The sequence below is a fragment of the Heptranchias perlo genome, chromosome 23, assembly GCF_035084215.1.
Source record: "Heptranchias perlo isolate sHepPer1 chromosome 23, sHepPer1.hap1, whole genome shotgun sequence".
Classification (NCBI taxonomy): Eukaryota; Metazoa; Chordata; class Chondrichthyes; order Hexanchiformes; family Hexanchidae; genus Heptranchias; species Heptranchias perlo.
The window spans coordinates 23,551,009-23,576,772 of record NC_090347.1 but is presented as its reverse complement, the minus strand read 5'-3'; the positions used below and the strand labels follow the sequence as shown (position 1 = coordinate 23,576,772).

At 41.7% G+C, this 25,764-nt stretch overlaps 1 protein-coding gene across 4 annotated transcripts in view; it reads left to right on the top strand.

Annotated features, from left to right (window-relative positions):
• Positions 1–25,764, top strand: part of ntn1a (netrin 1a) — a 157,514-nt gene that overhangs the window by 114,776 nt on the left and 16,974 nt on the right. For all 4 annotated transcript variants that reach the window (XM_068004198.1, XM_068004199.1, XM_068004201.1 and 1 more), the window contains one exon: positions 15,376–15,450. In XM_068004198.1, the coding sequence (XP_067860299.1) occupies positions 15,376–15,450 (75 nt within the window). The remainder of the gene's footprint in view (positions 1–15,375; positions 15,451–25,764) is intronic.

The window sequence follows — 25,764 nt, the reverse complement described above, 5'->3', positions numbered from 1 at the left end:
TTATACCCAATGAGGGGATTCTATGCACTGGATTGCCTGAGGTCAGCAAAGTGGATTGGGGCATTGGTCAGGGATCAAAATGGAAAGAATCGACAGCAGGACTGAGTGAAAGAAACAAAATTCTCTGGAATTATGGTGCAGAAGTGCTTTAGCGCTGAAGGAACATTATTTTTATGTCTAATCTACGAAACCCAACAATAAGTACCAAATTTCCTCTTTGTAAGGATAGTCTTGAAAATAAAATCAGATGTTACCACGCAAAAGAAAGTGATTTCCCAATGAGTGCAAGGGAGTGTTTTTTCAGATTCTTATTGAGTTCTGCAGGGTTTAGATGATTTATTTGATGGTATTATATTATATACAAGCCAACCGAGAAAACTAGAAAAAACAGATCAACAGTTTTAAAAAGCTGACACAATCTCAAAAAAGTTGACAACTCAAAAAGAGCAGTGAATACAGGCCCACGACTTGTATTGACACTGGAAGTGCAATACAACACGCATTTTTCACATCTTAAACTACTAGGCATTACATCACTTGTATAGAAAAGATTGTGGCAAAAATTCCTGGGATTTTCCCTCATTTCTTGCAGAAAAGTTGTGAGCTATTACAGATACGTATAGTTACTCTGGCCCAAATTTTAACCCGGAAGAACGGGTGGGTTGGGGGCCGGGTGACAGTAAAAATTTTAAAAATCTAAAACCCGACCCCAACCCGCCTACCATGACACCAGATGACTCTGAATCCCCGATGACTCTGGATCCCCGATGAAGCCTGATCCTGATGACTCCCGACCCACGATGACTCCAGACTCCCCCCCTCAATGACTCGCAACCCCCTATGACTCCAGACCCCCGATGACTCCGGACCCCCCCCATGACTCCCAACCCCCTATGACTCCGACCCCCCATGACCCCGACCCCAACACCCCCACCCCCCAAATCTAAGACTTACTATCTCGCATCCGCTCCCTGGCTCTTCTCCTATCTGACTGAGAGCCAGCCTGTCAATTAGGCTAGCCATTTGGACGGGAAACCGACAAAAAAAAAGACGTCCTTATGTCAAAATCATAAGTACGTCCAGGAAGCCCGTACTTCCGGGTCTCCTGTCAGGAATTCCATCCCCAGTGCCCTCTTCCCAGCTCCATGTTAAAATTTAGGCCTCTGTGTCTAAAACAGGTTGGTAAATTATTTTTAAATTGTTTATAAAGTTGTGTTCACTCAACTCCCAGTTCTTACACTGTTCTACCTGCCCCCCCCACCCCAGTTCATGCAGGCACTGTTCTCCCTCCCCCAATTCATGTAGGCACTCTTCTACCATCAACCCCCATAGTTCATGCAGGCAGTGTTGTCTCCCCCCACCTCCCACTTCGCTTCATGCATGCACTTTTCTACCTCCTCCCCAGTTCATGCAGGGGCAGAGCCACAGCAATGCTAAATTGCGATCATAAACTTGGACAAATAGACATGACTCCAAAATGCGGGCTTCATGCGAAAGAGACTGTTGGCATGTACGATATCACACGGTTGCTGTAGATACTTACATTATCGAACTTGCATGGTTCTCTACATTTAGATTCTGATGAGAATTGGATAGTATGTGGTATATAGAAGGGTGCTGCAGCAACCTCCACCCCTGTTGATCCTGGGCAGTGGTCCTCTGGCCAATATTTATCTCTAAATCAACAAAGCGCTTTGAGACATCCTGAGGAGGTGAAAGGCGCTATATAAATGCAAGTCTTTCTTTTTCTTTTAGGGGTTGCTTAATCGAGAGGATCTGCAGAAAGGCATCCTACGCCTTCTGACATTTTGCTAGAACTAGGCACAGTCCATGGCTCAGATTGGCAGATGTTCCAGTGGGCTTGTTATTACTAGGTATTTAAAACCCATCTCTGTCCACAGCTTCTCAATAGTTTCAGATTGTTCTGGGAAGGCCAATACCCTCCATTCTGGACTGGTTTACTACTCTGAGAGCCAGCTGAATTCTTGGATTGTTTTCGGAAATGATGGGAAGGGCAGTGATGAGATTGGTGACATGCTATTTGTATAGAGTGATAGTCTCCGATCCACTCTACCAGCCTGCACTATGGATGTGTACATTTATTCTTGTAGTTGCTAATGGTTTGTGGAAAACAGAAAAGGGAAAAATAAAGATACAGTTCCAAGCATTACCTCATTCCATAGTTGAGTGGCACACTCCCTGTACATAGGCAAGGCAAGGAATTTCAAAATGGGAGAATGTATTTTGTATTTATCCATTTACAAATGTATTGTATCCCTTCAAAGGGAGAACATGTTAGATGTGCTGAGTGGAGGATGGAGATTTAAGGAGGAAGGGAAATGTTGGAGACCCTGGCCAAGAGTGAGATGGTCTGGCATTAGGTTGTCTTCCAAGCCTATCTGTCAGGGAAAGAGAATGGACATCTCATGGTATTGGGGCAAGGAAGAAAGAACCTAAAATAAATAATAAAGCAGGGAAAAAATAAAATAGAAACTTTCTTGTGTAGACATGCAGTAAATTAAGAACAGAAAGCAAAAAATGACACAGCAAAGCTCGAAAAAAAAACAAAGAGGAAAATAGAAAAGCAACTTTGTGAGATCTGGGGATATAATATCAGTTTCCAGGGCTGACCAGCCTAGACCTGAAATATACTGCCGACATTTTCAGTAAAAGTTTTTTGTAGATTCTTCAGATTTTAGGTGTGAGCTGACTACATTGGATAAAGTGCAATTTCCAATTTTCCTTTACCTCAGCACTGAGCCAATTACAGTGTGAATCCACTAAGCCAAGTACCACATTATTTTCCTGGCTGTGCAATTCATTCCAAAGAGGATCACATGCTGTGTCATGTTCAACCCAAACACTAGGCTTTCCAGAGCAAGGATTTTCAAATTAGTTGCTATGGGATCTGGCTTTCAATTGGGATTTAACTGACCTGATACAATTCCATGCACTTGCCCCTAGCAACATCTTCCCATTACCTAGCAATTGACCATATTTAAATTTGGGTCTTCAAAGAGAGAATCTATTATATCATAGTCTCTAGTACATTCAGTGTGCTGATATGAAAGTCTGGACACATTGTAAAATATTCAAATTTACTTCAGTTTCATCCTTCAAATGTTCTTTCAACCAGTATTACTAGAAATCAACTTTTATCTTCCAATGTTTTCACTTCAATGAGCTTTTGAATGTACAATTAAAACTACTTCAATTCAATAGCAAATTATATTTATACAATGCTCCCCACATAAAAGAACAACTCAGAGTATTTTACAGGTAGAGAGGTGGACACCAAGCAAGAAAAAAAGGAGGGTTTGAGAGAAGGAGAGGGAACTGGAGATAGCATTGAAAAGGTGAATTTCTGGGAGAATTTTGAAGAGTGGGAGAGGTAGCAAAATAGAAAGGTTTTGATGAAGAATTCACAAAGCCGTGTCATAGTGATTGAAAAATTGGCCTTTGATGGTAGAACTGATAGAGCAGGAGCAAGCTGTGATCCAAAATTAGAAGAATGTAGGATGCAGGTAGGGACATATGGCTGACAAAGATCACTCAGACTGGTTGGAGTGCAACCATGGAGGGATTTAAAAAAAGATAAGATCATGAAATCAATTAAGTTGACAAGGATAGGGGTAATAGGTGTGTTGGACTTTGTGCAAAAGAGGACAAAGACAGCAGTGCTCTGGATTAGTTGAGTTTTGTGAAGGATTTGTGAAGGGAGGGTGCTGAGGAAAGCATTTGAGCAATCAGTTCTTGAGGTGATAAAGGCATGGATTAGGATTTCAGCAGCAGTGGGTGAGAGGTAAGGATATAAACAGGTAATGTCCAGAGGTGTAGGGATATAGTCTTGGATACAGACCAGATGTGGGATAAAAAGTCAGCTCAGGGTTAAAGAGAGGTTGCATACCACCAGATTCATTCTGAGTGGGTAGCCAACAAGATTTGTGGTATTAGAGCATGTAAAAGCTGAAAAATGCAACTTAGATTTTGTCAATGGTGAGCTGAAGGAAATTTTTACTGTTCCAGTACTTGGTGTTGGACACTCAGTCAGAAAATGCAGCAATTGCCTTGGAGAACATGTTGGTGGCAGAGACATAGAATTGCTTGCTGTCGCCACACATGTGGAAGCTGAACTTGTGCTTGCAGATCATACCCCAGGAGGTAGCGTGTAAATGATGAATAGAAGTAGAACAAGGATGGATCCCTGAGACACAACAAAGAAGACCAAAGGAGGAGAAACTATTTAAAGAGATATAGTGACTGCATTGGGACAAAGGGGAACCATGACAGCATGGGTGCTGAAGAGATGGACAATGGAGGCACGACAAATGGAAGGTCAACAGTAGCCTTTAGTGTTGAGGGTAGCAGAGAGACCTTACCTGAAGTAATAGGAGGATTTAACCAGACAGAGAGAGAGTTGAAGCATTGCTTGAGGTGATCAAGCCAGTCTGATGTTGGATGGCCAAGCCATACACAACATGTGCTCTAGGTTGCCACCCATAGAATTCTGTCCACGGAGATAGCTGTTGTACCAAGAGGAACACCAGGGATGGGAGACCATCAAGGATCTGGTGGGATAATGGCATTTTAAAATGGAGGTAAGTCAGTTGTGGGGCAGGTCGATGGAGGAGTCATTGTCGTGTGAATTAGCGAGCGCATTCGTCAGGGGATTGTGGTTAATTTTCTCAGGGGCAGAAAAAGAGAATGAAGGAGTTAGAGACAGTAGGCAGTAGAATTGATCAGAAATTATCATTAGAGATTAAGATCTTTCATAAATGGGAGGTTGAGCAGGTGATCACATGTGTAGATGAGGGAGTAAATGTCTACGTTCCATTAACCTCACAATTTCATTTTAAAGAAGAACACAATACTTAGTCAGGACAGGGCAGTATGAGGTCAGACAGGGTCAGTTTCAGTGTTAAACATACATGTTAGCCTGTCCTTTGACAATTAACCTTGTGTGGTCTGTGAAACAGAATCCAGAGGTTCGGGTCAGGTTGCCGAGATGCTACGCTTATGAGGTCATGCCCTTCCGTTTCCCCCCACCCCCCTGACCCCTCCCATTATACATTGTTCTTTCATCGTAATCATTTGGAACAAGTAAGTACACTGAATTAAATTTCTACATTTTTTTTGGTCATTTTAATTTGGGTCAGCACCCGAAAGAGAAACATAGGTTGATGTATAACCTTTCATCAAAATATCAACCTTTTGCCCAGATGCTGACTGGTCAGCTGAGCATTTCCAGCATTTTTAATTTATATGTACATTTTATTGCTATTTAAAAAAGCTAAAATAAATGCTTTATCCTCCAACACTGTTACTATTGACTAAGAAAAACTCAATGACTGAATACTGTATTCCAGTTTCTCTCCAGTGGACTCTGTTCTATTGCTGTTGTAAAGATCCTGGTCATTGGACTCTGACTTTTTTTAGGCTAATGTTTTATGTTATATTGCAGGACATTTCCTATATGCCAGGACATCTCCAGGCAAAAAATATTTTGTTTCCAAAGACACTGTTATGAATGAGATATTAAATCATTAAACCATTCAAATTGCCTACGGCCCTCTCTTGACTTTATATTCACGAGCTGCATTGGTTTTGTGGTCAGTTTAGGAACCTAGATTTACAACTAGGTTCAGATTTCTTTAAGTGCTAAACCACAATCTACAAATGAAGAAAATAAGCTGTGTGAACTTCGCATCATGATTTCACATTCACCCTCAAAGTGACAAAGGTCAAATATGCAACTGCCACTTCCTATGACCCTCATCTACACAAAGCATCATTTGCATTATTTTGCACATTGTTACTGATAGATGGATCTGACTTTCACTGCCCACGTAAACCTGGCTTTCATAATCAGAAGGGGCTGATATGTATTCAGTTAAACAAACTTCAAAAATCCTACCCAGATGTAGTGTTTCACCAGCATACTAAATGACTTCCATTTCTGCTGTCAGCAAGAACACACTGTCAAGTCCTCTGCAGATGAAATCAGATCCATGTAAACTGATCGGTCGTTCAAACCATATTTTAATATATTTTTCTCCCGCTCCAATTTTCTCCCTTTCTCTCCTGCAAACACTGACTCACAGGGGTACGGATTTATGGGTGCCAGCTGCCATCCAATACCTCACTCAAGCAACCAGTTACACACTCTGGTGGCACCAGAATTCCCAGGGCAGGGCATGGCAGGATAATGGGGGTGGAAACCTAACGTAATGGACCTGGAAAGTGAGCATTCCCCAGGCTCGGTAAAGAAGAAAATGTCCCTAGAATTTTTTCCATTTATCTGGAATTTATCTTTGTAAAAATGTTGTTCCATATCCTTGACACCTTTACAGAACATTCCTAAAATCCATAATAAAACACAATTGTTATCCCCTATCTGAATTTGTAACATTTCTTATCAATTTTCTCTCCTCCCTTCCCCTCCCAGAAATGTTGATTCTTTGCTGATGACACAAAAATGTACACAGCGATTGGTAACTCAGACCAAATCTGTAGTTTGCAGACCGCTGTAGACAAGTTAGGGGAGTGGACCTGTTTGTGGCTGATGCAATTTAAATGTGGACAAATGCAGTGTCATGCATTTGGAGGCTTAAGAAATTCCAGGCAGGGTTACCCATTAAGGGTAACCGATTAAGTATTTACATTAGAGTAATTAAAGGTGCAGAAGCAGAGGCAGATTATAGGGAAAGCAAATAGCGTTTTAGATTGCATTGGTAGGACCAACAAGTACAAAATGAAGAGTATATTTGGGCTAAATAAGGCTTGGTCCTTCTGCACTTAGAGAGTGCTGAGTCCAATTTTGGTTGCCAGGGAAGTTGCAGAAGCGGGTCGTCAGGAGTTAGAGCTATTTACTTTAGAGAAACATAGATTTAGGGGGATATGATTGAGGTTGGACTGGGGAGTATGCATATAAAAACTTTAGGCAAAGGGTTGGGTTAGGTGGCAGGAAATATTTATTTTTGCAGAAAATCATCACCCTCTGGAACAGATTACCAAAATATGTACTGAGTAAAGAGTTGCTACAGTCCTTTGAAGAGGAACTTAATGTTCCTAAGAGAAGAGCACATTTTAGTTATCGAGGGTAAGTTGTTAGCTGTGATTACGGCTTGTAAGAAAAGCACTATACAAGCTTTCTACATTATTGTAAACCTCGTGTTAAAGAAAAGCATTTTACTTACATGGCTACTGCAATCACCTGGCACCTTACTTTAAGAAAGTGAAAGATGGAGAGGAATTTCCCAATTTTTCCTGAATTACCAATAGGATTTTATCTGCATTTTTTCTTTGCCTCTCCCAGGGGATTGCATGGTAAGGGGCTGACAATCGTGTATGAGGTTGCATCATTGTCGGATGGAGTGGACCTGATGGCTGTAATAGCCTTTTTTTTGGCCCTCTTTTGAATATTTGGTGGTTGGAATGGAATATTACATGTTGGGGGTTAAATTGGATAACCCCTGAAACCGAGTGAGGGGGTCGCGATGTGTGATTAACCCACGCTCGGTCATTGAGATTCAGGCAGCAAGTAACTTTCGTGCTGCCTGGTGATTTACCTGATTCATGCGAGCAGCCAGGCCTAGTTGCGCTGTTGAGTGGTGCTCACCAGCCGGGGGGGAGGGGCCCGATATCGCAAGTGGCTAGCATCATGTAAAGGCAGTCTGCGCCTCTTAAAGGCAGCCTGCACCTCTTATTTGCAAAATATAAGATACGGGTCCACACAGAGTCTGAACAGAGATCAGACATCGCACATGTAAAACACAGGTGCAGGTCCCGTCCCTATGTTTACAAACTGTTGAGTTATGTTAAAACATTGAATAAAGGTTGCGCATTACTAAATCCCACATCCTCCAAACTGTACAGCAGACCTCACCAATCTGCCGATCTGAGTTTGTACCAGGCCTGCAAGAGAGCGTGCACCAAGGTTCTCTGATGATGCACTAGAGGCTTTGGTGCAAGAAGTGGACAGAACGAGGGGCACCCTATATCCGCAGGGGGGGCAAGAGGCCCTCCAGACATATGCTTCCGAGGCAATGGAAGGCAGTAGGGGAAGAAGTCAATGCCAGGCGCATAGCACCACGAACATGGATGCAGTGCAGGAAGAAGTTCAATGCTTTGACACGAGTGGTCAAGGTGAGTGAGGGCAACTATCAAGTGGCGTCTCCTACCAACTGCACCACTAGCCGCGTCCACTGCTCCACACACTACATCCCCCATCACCCACATACCAACAAATTCTTTCAATCAGCACTCAACTCCTCCAATCAGATGCTTCCTCTCACCCACACACACTACCACTGTTGCAAGCCGCACTCCCACAACTCACAGGTCACACACACTGGCAGCTATTCAACCATGACAGGCACATCACCCAAACATCCTGCAGGACACTCACCGACTTACGTCCTGCTTTCTTGAAGGAGAAGGTGACGCATAATAGGAGGCAGCAAGTGGCAGTGGCTCCATGGAACATGAACCTGCTGTCTTCTCTCAGGATGACAGCATTCCTGTCCCATCCCTGCCACCCTGCCAGTGCCCTTGCTGTTGCCTCTCGGCTAGCCAGCCCAATCCCTGTAGAGTATTGAAACTTTATTATAGGAAGCTAGGAACAGGAGTGGGCCATTTAACCCTTCGAGCCTGTTCCGCCATTCACTCAGATCATGGTTGATCTGTGGCCTAACTCCATATATCCGCCTTAGCCCCATATCCCTTAATACCTTTAGTTAACAAAAGTCTATCAATCTCAGATTTAAAATTAACAATTGAGCTAGCATCAACTGCCGTTTGCAGAAGAGCGTTCCAAACTTCTACCACCCTTTGCGTGTAGAAGCATTTCCTAACTTCACTCCTGCAAGTCCTAGCTCTAATTTTTAGGCCATGTCCCCTAGTCCTGGTATTCAAGTATAGGAGACCTCCAAAAACAGGTACAAATGCATCAGCAGCCAGAAGCAATAATCCAGTAATGAACCTGTAACGCCTGCATGATCCCTTTAAATAGCGCTAGTGGGGGGTCCTCCATACTGTTTATGACCTGTTCAGCTGTGCGAGATTAATACAGTGCATTGGCTGGAGTGTTGAGTTCCAAAATCACATCTGTCCCTTTAAATCAGCGTTACACACTGATCTACCGCATATTATCCCTACTTTACATGCTGCTGGCTCTCGTTATCTGCACGTGCACAAACGCCTTTACCAAGATGGCGTCCGGCGCACGTCACGTTAGAAGTGTGCATGCATTCTGGATGCCATTTTGAGTCCATAGGAGGCTACGCGGCCCAATTTATAGCCCGTTGTGTTAATTTGACTTTGAAAGTAGGTCAATAAAAGGGATACAGTTGCTCGTATGTTTTTAAAATAAAAAGCATGAATAGTCTAGTTTCCAGTTTTATCATCAACAATGCATCAATTGGCTTTAGATCAGCTACTAGATTAAAATTGTTCATAATCATTAGAACAGATGAAAAACTTGTCTCAACTCCACATTTTTTATAGCTCCAGCTGCAGATGTCTGATAATTGAAGATTTTGGTGTTTTTACAATTAAAAAGAATGTACAACACAGAAACGGGCCATTCGGCCCAACAGGTCCATGCCCGTGTTTATGCTCCACATGAGCTTTCTTCCACCCTTCTTCATCTAACCCTATCAACATATAAGAACATAAGAAATAGGAGCAGGAGTAGGCCATACAGCCCCTCAAGCCTGCTCCACCATTCAATAAGATCATGGCTGATCTTCAACCTCAACTCCACGTTCCCGCCCGATCCCCATATCCCTTGATTCACCTAGAGTCCAAAAATTCATCTATCTCAGCCTTAAATATACTTAATAACTCAGCATCTACAGCCCTCTGGCGTAGGGTATCCTTCTATACCCTTCTCCCTCATGTGTTTACCTAGCTTCTCCTTAAATGCACCTATGCTAGTAACCTCAACAACTCCTTGGGGTAGCGAGTTCCACATTCTTACCACTCTTTGAGTAAAGAAGTTTCTCCTGAATTCCCTATTGAATTTGTTAGTGACTATCTTATATTTATGGCCCCTAGTTCTGTTCTCCCCCGCAAATCTTCTCTACCTCTACCCTATCAAACCCTTTCATAATCTTAAAGATTTCTATCCGGTCACTCCTCAGTCTTCCCTTTTCTAGAGAAAAGAGCCCCAGCCTATTCAATCTTTCCTGATAGGTATAACCTCTCAATTCTGGTATCATCCTAGTAAATCTTCTTTGCACCTTCTCCAGTGCCTCTATATCTTTTTTTATAGTGTGGAGACCAGAACTGTTCGCTGTACCCCAATTTGGGCTCTGACTCTAGTCCTGATTTTCTGATGAGGGCAAAAATGGGGTTGAGTTGTCCCAGGTTTGTCTGCATCGACAGCTAAGAGGGTAGATTACCCTGAATTTTCCAAAGTCCTTCTCCCTGCTTTGAATAGACTACTGCCACGTGACTAGCTTGCCGAGGGAGCTTAGCTTATAGTGCAATTGGTTGGGAATTGGAAATCTGGCAAGAGAACATCTCTTGAAGAGCTGCAGCTCGCCATTAAAGGGGAAGTTGTGATGGTGACACAAAAATTAACTGGCGCATGGTGACATGTGGGCAGCATTGCTACTTTGGATGCTGAAAGGTTGCAGGTCCTGCTGCAGGAAATGCAGCAAAAGAGGCTGCCGATATTTGGGGGTTCATGCCGTCAACATGGTCTCATTCTCTGGCCCCATGTTACCTGTCGGAAAATCGGCATGACATGAATCGGGTACATGAGGTCCAGGCTGGATTTTCTGACCCACGCCTGCTGCCAGGAAGGCTCCAGAGCCATGCAAATTTGGGGCCAAAACTTTGGTGATGCCTAGGAGTACAGGTTCATAGCTCCTTGAAAGTGGAGTTACAGGTGGATAGGGTGGTGAAGAAGGCATTCAGCATGCTTGGTTTCATTGGTCAGAACATTGAATACGGGAGTTGGGATGTCTTGTTGAAGTTGTACAAGACATTAGTAATGGCCACACTTGGAATACTGTGTACAGTTCTGGTCACCCTATTATAGAAAGGATATTATTAAACTAGAACGAGTGCAGAAAAGATTTACTAGGATGCTACCGGGACTTGATGGTTTGACTTATAGGGAGAGGTTGGAAAGACTGAGACTTTTTTCCCTGGAGAGTAGGTGGTTTAGGGGTGATCTTATAGAAGTCTATAAAATAATGAGGGGCATAGATAAGGTAGATAGTCAAAATCTTTTCCCAAAGGTAGGGGAGTCTATAACGAGGGGGCATATATTTAAGGTGAGAGGGGAGAGATACAAAAGGGTCCAGAGGGGCAATTTTTTCACTCAAAGGGTGGTGAGTGTCTGGAACGAGCTGCCAGAGGCAGTAGTAGAGGCGGGTACAATTTTGTCTTTTAAAAAGCATTTGGACAGTTACATGGGTAAGATGGGTATAGAGGGATTTGGGCCAAGTGCAGGCAATTGGGACTAGCTTAGTGGTATAAACTGGGTGACATGGACATGTTGGGCCGAAGGGCCTGTTTCCATGTTGTAAACTTCTATGATTCTTTGATTCTAATGCACCCTTGGAGTGCAAAAGAACTACATAAATTGGCTAAGCTCTGCAATTTTCTTGCCTTCCCTCAGTGAGTGCCTGCGAGAAAGCCATTTGCAGAGATCGAGACTAATTACTGTAGGAAACAGCAGGGGACAAAGCACATGCACTTCCACTGTATCGCACATTTTTACTCTCCCCCACAGCTGCACTCACCAGGTCAGGGATGAACAGGAACCTTTTCCTAAGCTCCATTAATAGTTAGTCTGTAACCAGGCCCTGGAGGAGTTTTGAATCCAAGCAAGTTGACCGAGGCCTAGAATGATCTCTACCTCCAGGGAAATACCTGACATTCACCTGGCACCTTCTAGAAAGTTCCAGTTGAAATATTTTTCTTACCGCGAATCACAGGAACAATCCATTATTGTTTAGACATTATAAATGTGTTTATGACCAAGGAACTGGAACACAAACCAGGTGGGAAAGGAAACATGCATTGTGAGTGTTGAATAGATGCAGTAATGCTCTCTACTTAACACGTTGTATTTCTCGTCTAGGGATATCTTTTCTGTGTAAAAGTTTATATGGTCGATAGCGCAAGTGATTTGGCACAGTGCAATGTCCCATGACAAATCCTGTAAATTTCTATACTTATGTAGCCCATAAGTACAGAAATTGAACAGGCACGAGGGGCTGAATGGCCTACTCCTGTTCCTATGTTCCATGTAGCCCAATTTGCTGTCCAAGTACTGTAATTTTAGCAAAAATGAATCGAAAATGCTAATTGCTTAGCGATCTCAGTGATACCAAATCACTTGCCCTAATGATAGGGATGCACAAAATGGCCATAAAATTCAATCTATATTCAGTAGTAATGATAGGGTTTGCTGAAATCTCACTTGGTTGACAGGCTGCAGCCCTTTTGATCAGGTGCCTCCAAAAAAAACTCTCTAAACGGCCTGTGATTCTGAGTGGATACAAACAACCTGGAGAGGAATGCACAGCAGCTGTGTAACAGGTGTGAGAAGCTGGGTCTGATATATGTCCTGAAGTCTTTGCCACCCCCTCTGGGGAACAGCACACAGAGTTATGAGGGTAGTTAAATAATTCAGCTATATATAAAATTTGAAGTCATTTGTTCGGGACAAAACAGACATTGTTATCTGTCATGAATGATGCCATGCGACCCTCTATTCTTTGCAGCTGTACTATTATTCACAAGGAACTTCCTGGAAAAAGGGGCCAGTGTTTATACTTTCACTTCATAACTGAACTGCCACAGGATGTCTGATATTTAATCAACATAGTTAGTGCTTTTATTTTAAAGTTATCCCTCTGCTATTTAGCCAGATTCCTTGAAGATTTACTTCAGGGAATACATTTCTTTATGTTTTTGGCTTGTGCAGAATGTTCCAGAAGTTGCTTCACACTGTCTGCAAAGAGCAGAGGACAAAAAAATGCAAATTGGGCCTTGCCTACTCAAATGCCAACCATTTGGTTTCAGTCCTGGTAACTTGGGCGAGGGGTTTAATCTAATTACATGCTTTATTTGCAGCAATTTGTTTTTCAATCAATCTTGTTGAACAAGAAGAAAACCCTGCTACTGTGCACTCGTTTGTGCTCTATTGTCCAAAGGTAGAGGTTTATGCCTGAGTTCCAGTCTGCACTGCCCCCATCTCTGCATCTGTTAAATGTAATTTTCGAATGAGCAGCAAGTAAAGAACCAGGGAAATCTCGGTGTTTTTTTTAAACTTAATTGTAAACACAGAGAAGTTAGCATAGACTTCACTTCCATTTAGATCAGACTTTTAGCTGTGTTCAGGGCTGATTCTGTATTACTTGCAATGTTTCTGCATTTTTCTTTTTTCCCCCTGTTGCTAGGGCAACCTCTTTCACTCAAAACATAAAAGAAAATAAAGCCCTGGCCGAGCTAGGAGCAAAACAATGAAGTTTGTTCATATTCTAGCCCGTATAAAGCTCCAAAAAAAGTTATAACAATGCCTTGGTTGATGCTATGAGTGAAGTGTATCTGGTTTTCTAATGAATTTAAGTTGGAGAAAAAAAAGTGAGTCTTTATGTTTCTTCAGTTAAATTTGTTTATAAAATGCTGAATTTCATTTTAAGTTTCTGGTGAGTCATCTATTTCTTTAATAAGAATTTTGTATTGTTGCAGTGTGGTTAAGGCCAAACCAATTTTTTCCTAACGAAATATTGTCTCATTTTTACTGATGAAAACACTATGATCAATTTACTTTCCTAAGTTGTTTAAACTTAATTCCCTGACTTTTAAGTTAGCTCAAGCAGGCAAATTGCTGGTTGGCTGATTTTCAATAAAGTGACTGATGCCTCCACTGCTACATTTAGGTCAGTTTAACCAACTGAAAGCCAAAGATGTGGATGTATTAGTGTGTGTGTGTTTGCGTATGCGTGTGTCTGCGTGCATGAACTGAGTATGCTGCAGGGACTATCTTGAAAATAGATCACTACAATACAGGTCAAGTTATTTTGTAAGAAAGCTGTATAGGATGAGGAAACTGCAGAAAGTTAAAGAGAGGCTCCCTGATGGCTCAGTTGGTAAAGTCAGTGTGCAACTGAGCCATAGAAACCAGAAGGTCCCAGGATTGATTCTTGATGTGCGCTGAGTTACCTGATCTCAGCTGGGGGTATTATAACTGACCTCATCAACCTTGGACTATGGGAAAATCAGCTATGATTTGCACTTATAACCTGATTGGAAGTGCATGTGTGTGGATGACCGGATTGGGCTTGGATGAGATGTGTCCCCCATGCCATAATAATGTCAGTGATCACTGTATAAGCTCACATCTGAAAAATGGCTACTTGGGTGAAGAACTAGAGAGGGATTCTTATGTGTGGAATTATCCACCAGTAAGGAGGTAATAGCTGGGAATTTCCTCAGAGCTGCGACTGTTCTGCTGCCCTAACTTTGCCGGAAGTCTGGCGGAAACCGCATTGCACTACACCTTCGGGAAAGTTATGACGATGGAGCAGGGGCAGCTCCGAGAAAATTCCGAGACAATTCCTTCTTGAGATGAAGGGGTGCAAAAAGAGGTGCAATGCATTTTTATTTTGCTATGCACTTAAATATAAACCAATGGAGGGGCCATCACAGGGGACGATGCAACTTTAACAATCTAGAAAGCCACTGGATCCTGTCCTAACAATAGAGTTTATTTGGACGTAATCTCTTATGCGTATGTTAACTAATATATCAAATGTGTCTTATCACTGCAGCCAAGTAAAGGAAAGGCAGGCAGCAACAAAGTAGGCAGGAGCAACAGGCTCAATATAAATTAAAAGTGCTTTGTGGAACATTTATTTGTTCACCTATCTTGAGAGGACACCAAAAGCATTGCTAATGCCCCATGGGTTCCTCATTTCCTGCCTGACCTTCTGTTGTTTGAGAATGACCTGTAGTCAGAATCTCCATGGACTGAAAGCAAAATTTGACACAAGCCCGGGTTGAGGTGACAATGAGGTATCCATGGGCCTTAATCAGGGGCCAGTGCCACTTTGACAGGAGGGGAATCTGTAGCTTAAACGAGACCTGGGTGGTGTAAATAGGGGAGGCCTAAAGATCTCAAATAAGGCAAAGACTGCCTGCAGACAGCAAAGTATTTACCAGACAGAGCTCTTTGTGTGACTTTTTCTATAGAAATTAAGGCGTTATGAATGCTCTATAAGACCTATTAGACAACACAATTGGCAGCAGCAGATGGATTCCGTAAGGACTCAGCTATTCTGAGCAATGCTGTTTTTACCATGTCTTTTTGTAGTCTGATGTGTGTGTTTTTACTTCTCCATCCCACAACAGACTGTGACTCATACTGCAAGGCTTCCAAGGGAAAACTGAAAATAAATATGAAAAAGTACTGCAAGAAAGATTATGGTAAGTAGGACATTTACATCAGTTCTATTTATTAAAGATCAGAATTCTCCTTTTGTGATAACTGCAGAGGACTCACAGCAGCAGATTTGTTTATTGTCTTTTTTGATGTGTCATCCATTTTGTGAATTGAGTTAATGAAAATGAATAAAGTTAGTTATTCCAGTTGTGTATGTGTCAGATCCATTGAAAATAAATTATATCTGCAGTTAAAAGCTTTAAGTAACCTCTTGACAATGTGCAGATTCAGTTGTAAAAATAATCGTCAAGAAAAGGAGGGAACTGGCCTTAAAAAGAGTTTGCTAGAGTAGAGTAATCTTTCCGTTAATAAATACTTCCAAGCCAAGATTGGATCCAAAGTGGGGTCAATGCTTCCCCCATTCAGAATCCTAGATATTAGATATAAGAAATAATTTACTCACTATTCTACTCGCATTTAAGTCTTTGTTGGTGAATTTAGTCCTTACATGTTTTGTTCCTTAGTCTAATGATCTGTCTAAATTTCCAAAGGGAAGCAATACCAGTTTAAGTGTATCCCATATTATCTCATCATCCTGGATAAACATATTCCCCATTCATAAGATAATTATGGATGATAAAGGCCATACGTCCCATCTTAATTCGTCCACCCAGAGAGACCCTAAAGTAACCCCATTTCAGCATTGAATTGTTTCTTAAAAGGTTCCAGGTTTTTCACCTCTACTACCCTTCCTGGAAGTCTATTCCATGTGTAGATCACTTTGTCTGAAGAAGATTTTCCTGGTATGAGTCCCAAATTTACCTTTTACCAGTTTGAACCTGCGTCTGCTCCCACAATTTAATTTAATGTATGTTATACACCTCGATCACAACTAAGATTGATCCTGTTCTCACCTGATATCCACACATGTACACTTTGTAGAGTACTTCACAGGCCAGGAGCAGCAACCTTGGCAAGGGTGCCGAGGTCAATTATAATATGCCAATTGCTGTTCAGCTGAGATTCCTGTTTTGTGGTAATTGATACAGCCTTTCAGTGAGCATTTGTTAAAGGTATACATATTCAGTTTGTTCTCCTTTTAAGCGTACAACCTCTTAAGTGTACATCTCTTAACTATATAATTTTAAATGTATATCAATGTCACGTTGATGCCCTTAAGTGTATATTCTTATTTAAGCACTTAATTTTTTTCCTATTTTTTCCTATTTCTCGTCTACATCATCCGAAATCATGACGTCAGATTCCACATGTACGCTGACGACATTCAGCAGTTCCTCACAATCACCTCCCTCGACCCCTCCACTGTCTCTTATTTGTCACATTGCTTGTCTGACATCCAGTACAGGATGAGCAAAAATTTCCTCCAACTAAATATTGGGAAGACCAAAGCCATTGTATTTGGTCCCTGCTGCAAACTCTGTTCCATAGCCACTGACTCCATCCCTCTGCCTGGCCACTGTCTGAGGCTGAACCAGACCTTTCGCAACTTTGGCGTCATATTTGACCCTGAAATGAGCTTCTGACCTCATATCTGTTCCATCACGAAGACCGCCTACTTCCACCTTTGTAACATCGTCCGTAGCCGCCCCTGCCTCAGCTCATCTGCTGCTGAAACCCTCATCCATGCCTTTGTTACTTCCAGACTGGACTATTCCAATGGTCACCTGGCTGGCCTCCCGTCTTCCACCCTCCATAAACTTGAGCTCATCCAGAACTCTGCTGCCCGTATCCTAACTTGCACCAAGTCCCGTTCACCCATCACCCCTGTGCTCGCTGACCTTCATTGGCTCTCGGTCCAGGAACGCTTCGATTTTAAAATTCTCATCCTTGTTTTCAAATCCCTCCATGGCCTCGCCCCTCCCTCCCTATCTCTGTAACTATCTCCAGTCCTACAACTCTCCAAGATCTCTGTGCCCCTCCAATTCTTGCCTCTTGCGAATCCCCGATTTTAATCGCTCCACCATTGGCGGCCATGCCTTCAGCTGTCTCGGCCCTAAGCTCTGGAATTCCCTCCATAAACCTTTCCATCTCTTTAACTCTCTCTCCTCCTTTAAGACGCTCCTTAAAATATACCTCTTTGACCAAGCTTTTGGTCATCAGTCCTAATACCTCCTTATGTGGCTCAATGTGAAATTTTGTTTGATAATGCTCCTGTGAAGCGCCTTGGAACGTTTTACTACGTTAAAGGCGCTATATAAATGCAAGATGTTGTTGTTGTTGTTAAAAGCTACAAATGCTTCTCCAATTACTTTTGCAAGCCTGCCTGTCATTTCAAATACATACATAATTTTGTTATCTATTCCTTACCTCACCATTATTTATGTTAACTTGTCACCTGATGATTTATTTACTAATGTATAGCCAACATAGACTAAACTTTAAGCTGTTGTCAATGTCCCTAATGTAAATGTCATACTTATTTTTCTAACCAAATTAGGTATAGTACTGCAGCAAGCTACATATGTACTTCTCTCAAAAATATACCACTGACTAGTGTGTCAAAAGTGGTGGGAAATGAGTTACCAAGTTATTAGGAATGTTCTGAATTACTTCACATTTCTTTAGGTTGCTCTCAGTTAAGCTGTTGAGTGGTGTGTCCCCCTAAATGGAAAAACCGATAGCCCTATACATGCCATCCCAATTCTGCATGCCCGCTCCCACCACAGAGTGTAGCAGCCAAAGAATTTGCACTTGGATTCCGTCACACTATTGGCCTGAACAATGTGACCTGAAGCAAGCATTTAGAGATAGACAGGATAGAAAAAGTTACAGAAAGATGCCAAGGACTGTGTACAAGTTCTATGACCTTTGCCCTTCTTCCAGTTATAAATATGTGACTGTTAAAGAGAAGCAAGTTTTCATGAATCACCTGTCAATAAATCCTTAGAGAAAAAAAAATGAACGTGTATCCTTTTTATCATATAACTCATTTCTTCCATTTTTTTGTCATCTTGCATTTAAGCTTTGTCTGATAACACTTTGGGATCATTTGGAGTGTTAGTGCTGTGCTGACAGATAAGCAGCCAACAGCACAAAATTATCCACTCTTATCAGTCACAGTTGCCATGCATGACAGATAAAATTTATACTGTTAGTTCCAGCATGAAATTTAATCAACAGATGCAGGATTATTGATGGATAGGCAAGGATGGTTACTAAGAAATTAAAACAGATTTTTAAAATTATTATTATGATTGTGTCAACAGGCAACTAATGAGTTTGTTTCACTTTCTGAAAGCTGACACCGGAATGATTATGTTGTTTAAAAAAAACAGGATGTGAGTTTCTGAAAAACTCAATTTCAGATACTAATGGTACTTTTAAACTTTAACTATCTGTCTCCCAGCATTTAAAGCAACTCCGGTTAAGTTGAAAACGAGCTGAGGAATCCGACGGATCCCCTGAGCACTTTTTAAACCAGGTTTGACATCGCACAGGACTCCACTTGATGTCAAACCCAAGTGGTCTCAAGCTGCCTCCTTCGGGGGGGGGGGGGGGGGGGGGGGGCGGTGGGGTGGGGGGTGGGGTGTTGGAGGAGCAAGGTGTCACGTCGCTTCTGTTTGGAGTCGGCCTGGGATTCAGCTCTGGAGTTATGCGGCAACTTTAACATAATTGTAGTTGCAATATAAATGAACTCTTAAAATTCTGCACCAATGCTTGCAGTTTTTAAAACCATCATCTTAAGAGCAGTTGAAAAGAACTGAAGAATGTATTCATAAATTAATATTATTAAGCTCTCTCCACAACTCAATAAATTTGTCCAGTAAGTAGCTGAGGAAGGTTCAACGTTGATCCCCAATCGGTGGGTGTTAGCTGATCCCAGCTAGGCCAGTGATCGGCCTTAGTGTCCCTGCCTTAGGGAGGAGAAAATCAGGCAGTGTTCCTGCTACTAATCGCTATCCAGAAACCCCTGCTGGCAGTGCATGTCTGTGAGCATTGGCTGAGGGAAGAATTGGGCCTGGCTGTGGTGCTCCCCCTGTTCAAATAGCTTATGGATACCTCATAGTCAAGGCTGACACATGAATGTATGCCAGTTAGATGAGGTGGCAGAGGATACACAGTATCTTTAGAACCATATATGAGGCATCAAATGGCTTCAGAAGAGAAAGAGAGGGAGAAAATTAGCATGGGCAAAAAGTGTCATAAAAATGAAAGTCCTGCCAATATTCTCCCCATCTCTCCCCAAGGCACCTTCCTGAGATGGCACTGGTCATCCTCTAGTATCTTGCTTATGTGGTAATTATTCACAATTAAGCTTCAATATTGACTATAGGCAGGCTGCTCAATCAAAGGGAGCATCATCACCAAACCTCATTCTGTCCTCTCCCAACTTCCTCAGGTGTACACTTCTAGCAGGGGTTTGCAGGATAGTGATCAGGGGGTAAATTTTAACCCCACGAACAGGTGGGTTGGGGGCGGGTCGGAAGGTAAAAATTTTAAAATTAAAACCCAACCTCAACCCGCCTACTAATGGTTTTAATGGAGGCGGGTCACCAACCCGCTCTCAGGAGGTGTGTCGGTCAGTGAAATCTTTTAAGGAGGCTGCGGGCCTCAATTTTAATCATTTTTTTTATTTTTAACTCCTGGAGGACGGGATTCCCGGGCCTTCTGCTTCACGCCACGTAAGAGGAGGTGAGAAGGGCCAAGCCTTTTTTGCATTGCTTGTGGGCCAGGAGGAGCAGGAGTGTTTCCTCCAGACACAACAAGCCTACCTGCTGTGATCCCACATACATGATCGATCGACCCCCTCCCCATGTCCGACCTCCCCACCATGATCTCCGACCCCCCTCACGATCTCCGACCTCCCCGATGTTCGGCCCCTGATGACTGAGCCCCTGATGACCAACCCCCCTCCCGATGACCCCTCATGACCAACGACCCCCTCCGATGACCCCCTCATGAACGATCCCCCCTCCCCCGATGAATGACCACCCCCCCACTCCCGATCTAAGACTTACCTGCTGGCATCCACTCCCGGCTGCTCTCCTGTCCGATTAACAGCCAGCCTGTCAATCTGGCTGATTGTCGGGCGGGAAACCTACTGAAAAAAATTGTAAGACATCCTGACGTCAAATTCGTAAGGACGTCCAGGAAATCCATACTTCCGGGTTTTCCGTCCGGAAATCCCTCCCCCACCCCACCCCCACTCTCTTCCCGGCTCCCCGTTAAAATTTACCCGCAGGTGTGAGAACTCTGGCCAATTTTCCCCTTCCTGACCAAATGGCACTGAGACCAATTGTAGCAAGTCCACCAAAACCCCAGCTGAAATTAGGGAACACAGCAGGGATCAAACCAGGCATTGGTCTGTATGGCTCAGCTGTTCACAAGATAAAGTCACCGAGCCATCAACGGAGCCCAGAATTTTCAAAAAAAAATTTCTTAACCCTTAAGTCTTCTCGCTAAGTAAAAAAAGGTTGATTTAAAGTCTTGAAAATCCCGAACCTGGAGACAGTTTTTATATCACATCACAGTATTTATATCACGTCACAGTATTTCTATCTGTTTAGCCACTTACCAACTGCAGTCCCCTCCATGGCTTTGTGCAGCATTTGTGTTGGACTTTGCGAATTACCTCCATGGTAAAGTCTCAATACTATTCATTTATAACAATGTTGTAGCGAAGTCCTCTCAGCATCAGTTACTGTAAACCAATACCTTTGGAGTCATTCAAATTTAGTTGATTGTATTCATTTAAAAATCCACCAAAATTAAATTCCCAGGAAAAATGAAGTTAAACTTTTCAACAATTTAGCTTTAGATGAAATTAATGTCAAATGAATATTTTGATATTACAGAAACCAAAAGAGGTAAAACCTATGAAAATAAAGCATTTGTCAGAGGAAACAGTGATTTTTAGCAGATTTTAATTTAAAGCTCCGCCTAGGTTGATTCTATGCAGTAATAATAAAATTGAAGAGCAAATTGATCAACTTGATTTCTGCTTGTCAGTGTTTGCTTTGAATGCAGAAGTGCATTTCCAATGCTAAAACAGATTTTTCAATTTTTGTGCATTTCATCTATAACTTGCCTTTTGTCACAGTGGCCCCATTATCTCCATGATGGCATTTCCTGAGATTGCTTATCATGTATATAAAAAATACCTTTGAGGTTGGAAGCTATAGCTGGAACTCTTCAGAGGTAGAGCTACTCTGTTATTCGGTTTACGCTGATAGACACCGGAAGAATTCCTCTGTGTGCTATTTATAACAAATTATAAGTCTGCTTATAAGAAAGTGTTTAGAATTTTGCTGCAATTAATGAATAGAGGAATATTTTCCCCCAAAGTCCTCTTTGAAAGGTTGTTTGATTCTGTAACAGTCCACAGGGTATTTTGTTCTTTTATTTACCACAGTTGCAGATTGTTATGCACCATGTGATATTTTCAAAGTGCAATTTTTGATGTAGCTCAGCAAATGGTCGCGTACACACACGTAACTAGAATCAGCAAGTTATCGCCCTGTGTATAATATAGAAGTGTATCACTGAGAAACCAAAGTAGTACAAAATTTGTTAAATTTTCCCAAATATTCGAATATTAGCCAAATTTAGAGCATTGTGGTTTTTGGAATCAGCTTTAATACTTATGCACAAGTGAAAGTGAACAAAGAATTTGGATTCAAATTGTGGTTTAGAAATTCTACCTTGGTAGATCTAACCTTATTAGGAATTGGTAGTCATCATAATGTTTTACATTGGAGCAAATGGAAATGAGTCTGTAGAGGGAAATACTCTGACCTTAAATGGGTTCCCCCTTAACATAGTACAGTGCCCATTAGCTCAGCTAGTCAAAATGAAGAAACTTAAGGTGCTAATGTGTTTTGTTACATCAACGTAAGATTTATTTTATCTGATTTTTAACAAATAGTCTGAAGGTAATGTTGTGGTTATAACAACAGAAAAGTTGATTGAAAGTTGAAGTCACTGTTCACAGTGGGATTTTGCTATGGATACAACATACATACAAACAATCCAACACTCTCAAGGAGAATGACCAATTGGTTTTATCATTTTTTAACCAGTATTAATGACTGAGCAGGTGGTGTCCATTAACTGATTATTAATGCATGCCAGTAGCAGTCTGCGGATGGGGCCTGTTCGATTCCACAACCCGGAATGGTTATAAACAGCCAACACACAAAAAAAACACAGCCTGAGATGGCATTCGACAATCGCCCCTGCCAAATTCTTTCGGAACTTTTTAAACCAACTGCATAAGTTTGAACTTTATGTCCCTGTAAAGTACAGATTCGTAGCAGTTATTAAATCAGACATTTCAGGAATTCTTATTCACTGGATCCTTCCAGTTGTATGAGGGTACATTAACAGTTGAAATTCCTTTGGGGTGAAATCGCACTTTACGATATTAGTGTGTTGAAATCCCTTTCTCTGCTTTTTTTAGTGGAGGCATCACTCCATTTATTATTAATTGGGGGAACACCTTCCTTAGAATAGCGAAAAAAGCAAGTTTGTTACAAATATGTTATGTGTTCGTATAGAGATTGCAGTTCGATTTCACCCCATGTTAATTTAGGAAGCAATGTTTAAGAACATTCTACTAGAAGACGGTTAAACTTATTTTGAAGTGCTTGTCCCATCACTAATTCAAATCACACGGAAGAGAAAAGCCAAAAGCTGAGTGATTGAAGCATTATCTGTGGGAATATCGGTGCAAATGGCGAAGATTTTAAAGCCCGAGCGAATGTTGTTGCTGCCACTCCTACTCCTCAGACTTTAACCTCCTCAGGACAGCAGTTGCATTTCTACATAACAATCAAAAACATAACAAGTTTTTAAAAAAATTGTGTATTGCAAGAATGCTTGAGCTGAGGAATCTAATTTGATTCTGTAGTTTAAAGCTACCTTTTCAGAAATTTACAGGTGATCTACTCTATAGATCTTGCATTGTCAAAGCAGAAAAGTCTTTCAGTCATCACATGGTTAATGCAAGTAGTGAAAAATCATAAAATCAGTTTTTTTTTAAAGATTTGTTTCTACCCTGCCACTAGCCTTCTGGTACCATTAAAATGAATATAAATGCAAATGTTATGCAACAAATACTTGATTGGCTTGGAACACTGTGCTATCACCAAAAAATGTGGATACATTTATCTATACTGAGTAGAGCTGATATTAGCCAAGGCCACTGATCTGCACTCTGATCTTGGAGTTCACATAAGAACATAAGAAATAGGAGCAGGAGTAGGCCATGTGGCCTCTCGAGCCTGCTCCACCATTCAATAAGATCATGGCTGATCTTGTACCTCAATTCCACTTCCCCCCATATCCCTTCATTCCCTTAGAGTCGAAAAATCTATCAATCTCAGCCTTGAATATACTCAACCACTGAGCATCCACAGCCCTCTGGGGTAGAAAATTCCAAATATTCACGATCCTCTGAGTGAAGAAATTCCTCCTCATCTCGGTCCTAATGCCCGACCCCTTATCCTGAGACTACGTCGCCTGGTTCTAGCCAGGGGAACCATCCTCTCAGCATTTACCCTGTCAAGCCCTCTTAGAATCTTATATGTTTCAATGAGATCACCTCTCATTCTTCTAAACTCCAGAAAGTATAGGCCCATTCTACTCAATCTTTCCTTATAGGACAACCGACTCTTCCCAGGAATCAAACTAGTGAACCTTCATTGCACTGCCTCTAAGGCAAGTATTTGCTTCCTTAGGTAAAGAGACCAAAACTGCACACAGTAATCCAGATGTGGTCTCACCAAAGCGCTGTGCAATTGCAGCAAGATTTCCTTATGCTTTTACTCCAACCCCCTTGCAATAAAGGCCAACATACCATTTGCCTTCCTAATTGCTTGCTGTACCTGCATGCTAACTTTCTGTGTTTCGTGTATAAGGACACTCAAATCCCTCTGAACACCAGCATTTAATAGTTTCTCACCATTTAAAAAATATTCCTTCAGCAAACTTGGATACATTACACTCGGTCCCTTCATCTAAGTCATTAATATAGATTTTATATAGCTGAGGCCCAAGCACCGATCCCTGCGGCATCCCAATAGTTAGAACGTGCCAACCCAAAAATGACCCGTTTATTCCTACTCTCTGTTTTCTGTCCATTAACCAATCCTCAATCCATGCTAATATATTACCCCCAATCCCATGAACCCTAATCTTTTGTAACAACCTCTTGTGTGGTACCTAATCGAATGCCTTTTAAAAATCCAAATATACTACATCTACCCTAGTAGTTACACCCTCAAAAAACTCTAACAGATTTGTCAGACACAATTCCCCTTTCATAAAACCGTGCTGACTCTGCCTAATCATATTATGATTTTCTAAGTGCCCTGTTACTACATCCTTAACAATAGATTCTAATATTTTCCCCACTACTGATGCCAAGCTAACTAGCCTATAGTTCCCTGTTTTTTCTCTCCCTCCTTTCTTGAATGGCAGGGTTACATTTGTTACTTTCCAATCCACGGGGACAGTTCTAGAATCTAGGGAATTCTGGAAGATCAAAACCAATGCATCCACTATCTCTGCAGCCACCTCTTTTAGAACTTTAGGATGTAGGCCATCAGGTTCAGGAGATTTGTCGGCTTTTAGTCCCATTAATTTTTCTAAAACTTTTTCTTTATAATCTTAATCACAGACTGCAATCTATAGCCAGACTTTACATTTGAGAAGTGCAGCAGGGAGCTGTGTTTGAAAATAGGACTCTTGAGATCCTTTAATGGCTCAGCAAGTTTATCCAGTGAGTAGCTAAAACACGCCGAAGGGGCCAGGTTTCATTCACCAGTCGAACGTGCTCTTACAAATAGTCTGCGAACAATTATCAAATGAGGAATAGTCACATGAGTAATGTATTAGCGAGTGACAGATGCACATGGAGCCATACCCCAGCAAGAAGTCAACGACATCAGGACAGGAAATTGGTGGATTAGGAAACAAAACAGCCTCATGGGATAATATCCCAAAGGTTTATCCAGATTTTACTAAAACAGAAATTAAATTTTATAAATATTGGCCTAGGTTTTCCAAACGTAAAGTCGACAGCAGCCCATTCATTTTAATGGGCTGCCGTTGGCATGATGATTGGAAAAACTAGGCCATGGTTTTCTGTGTATCATACCTGAGGGAGAAATGCACATCAATATATAAATAAAAATTCAAATAATCATTTGCTCTTGAGAATCCAGTTGTAAGCAATTTCCGTTATGTTAACATATGTATCTGCTCTCAGGCTTTCACACACACATAATTTTTTCTAAATTATATTCTCATTCTAGTAAAACAAATTCTAGAGTGAACCATTTTAAAGTAATCCTAATGGACCTACCATTAAACAAGCTGGCTCACTGTGTTTATTA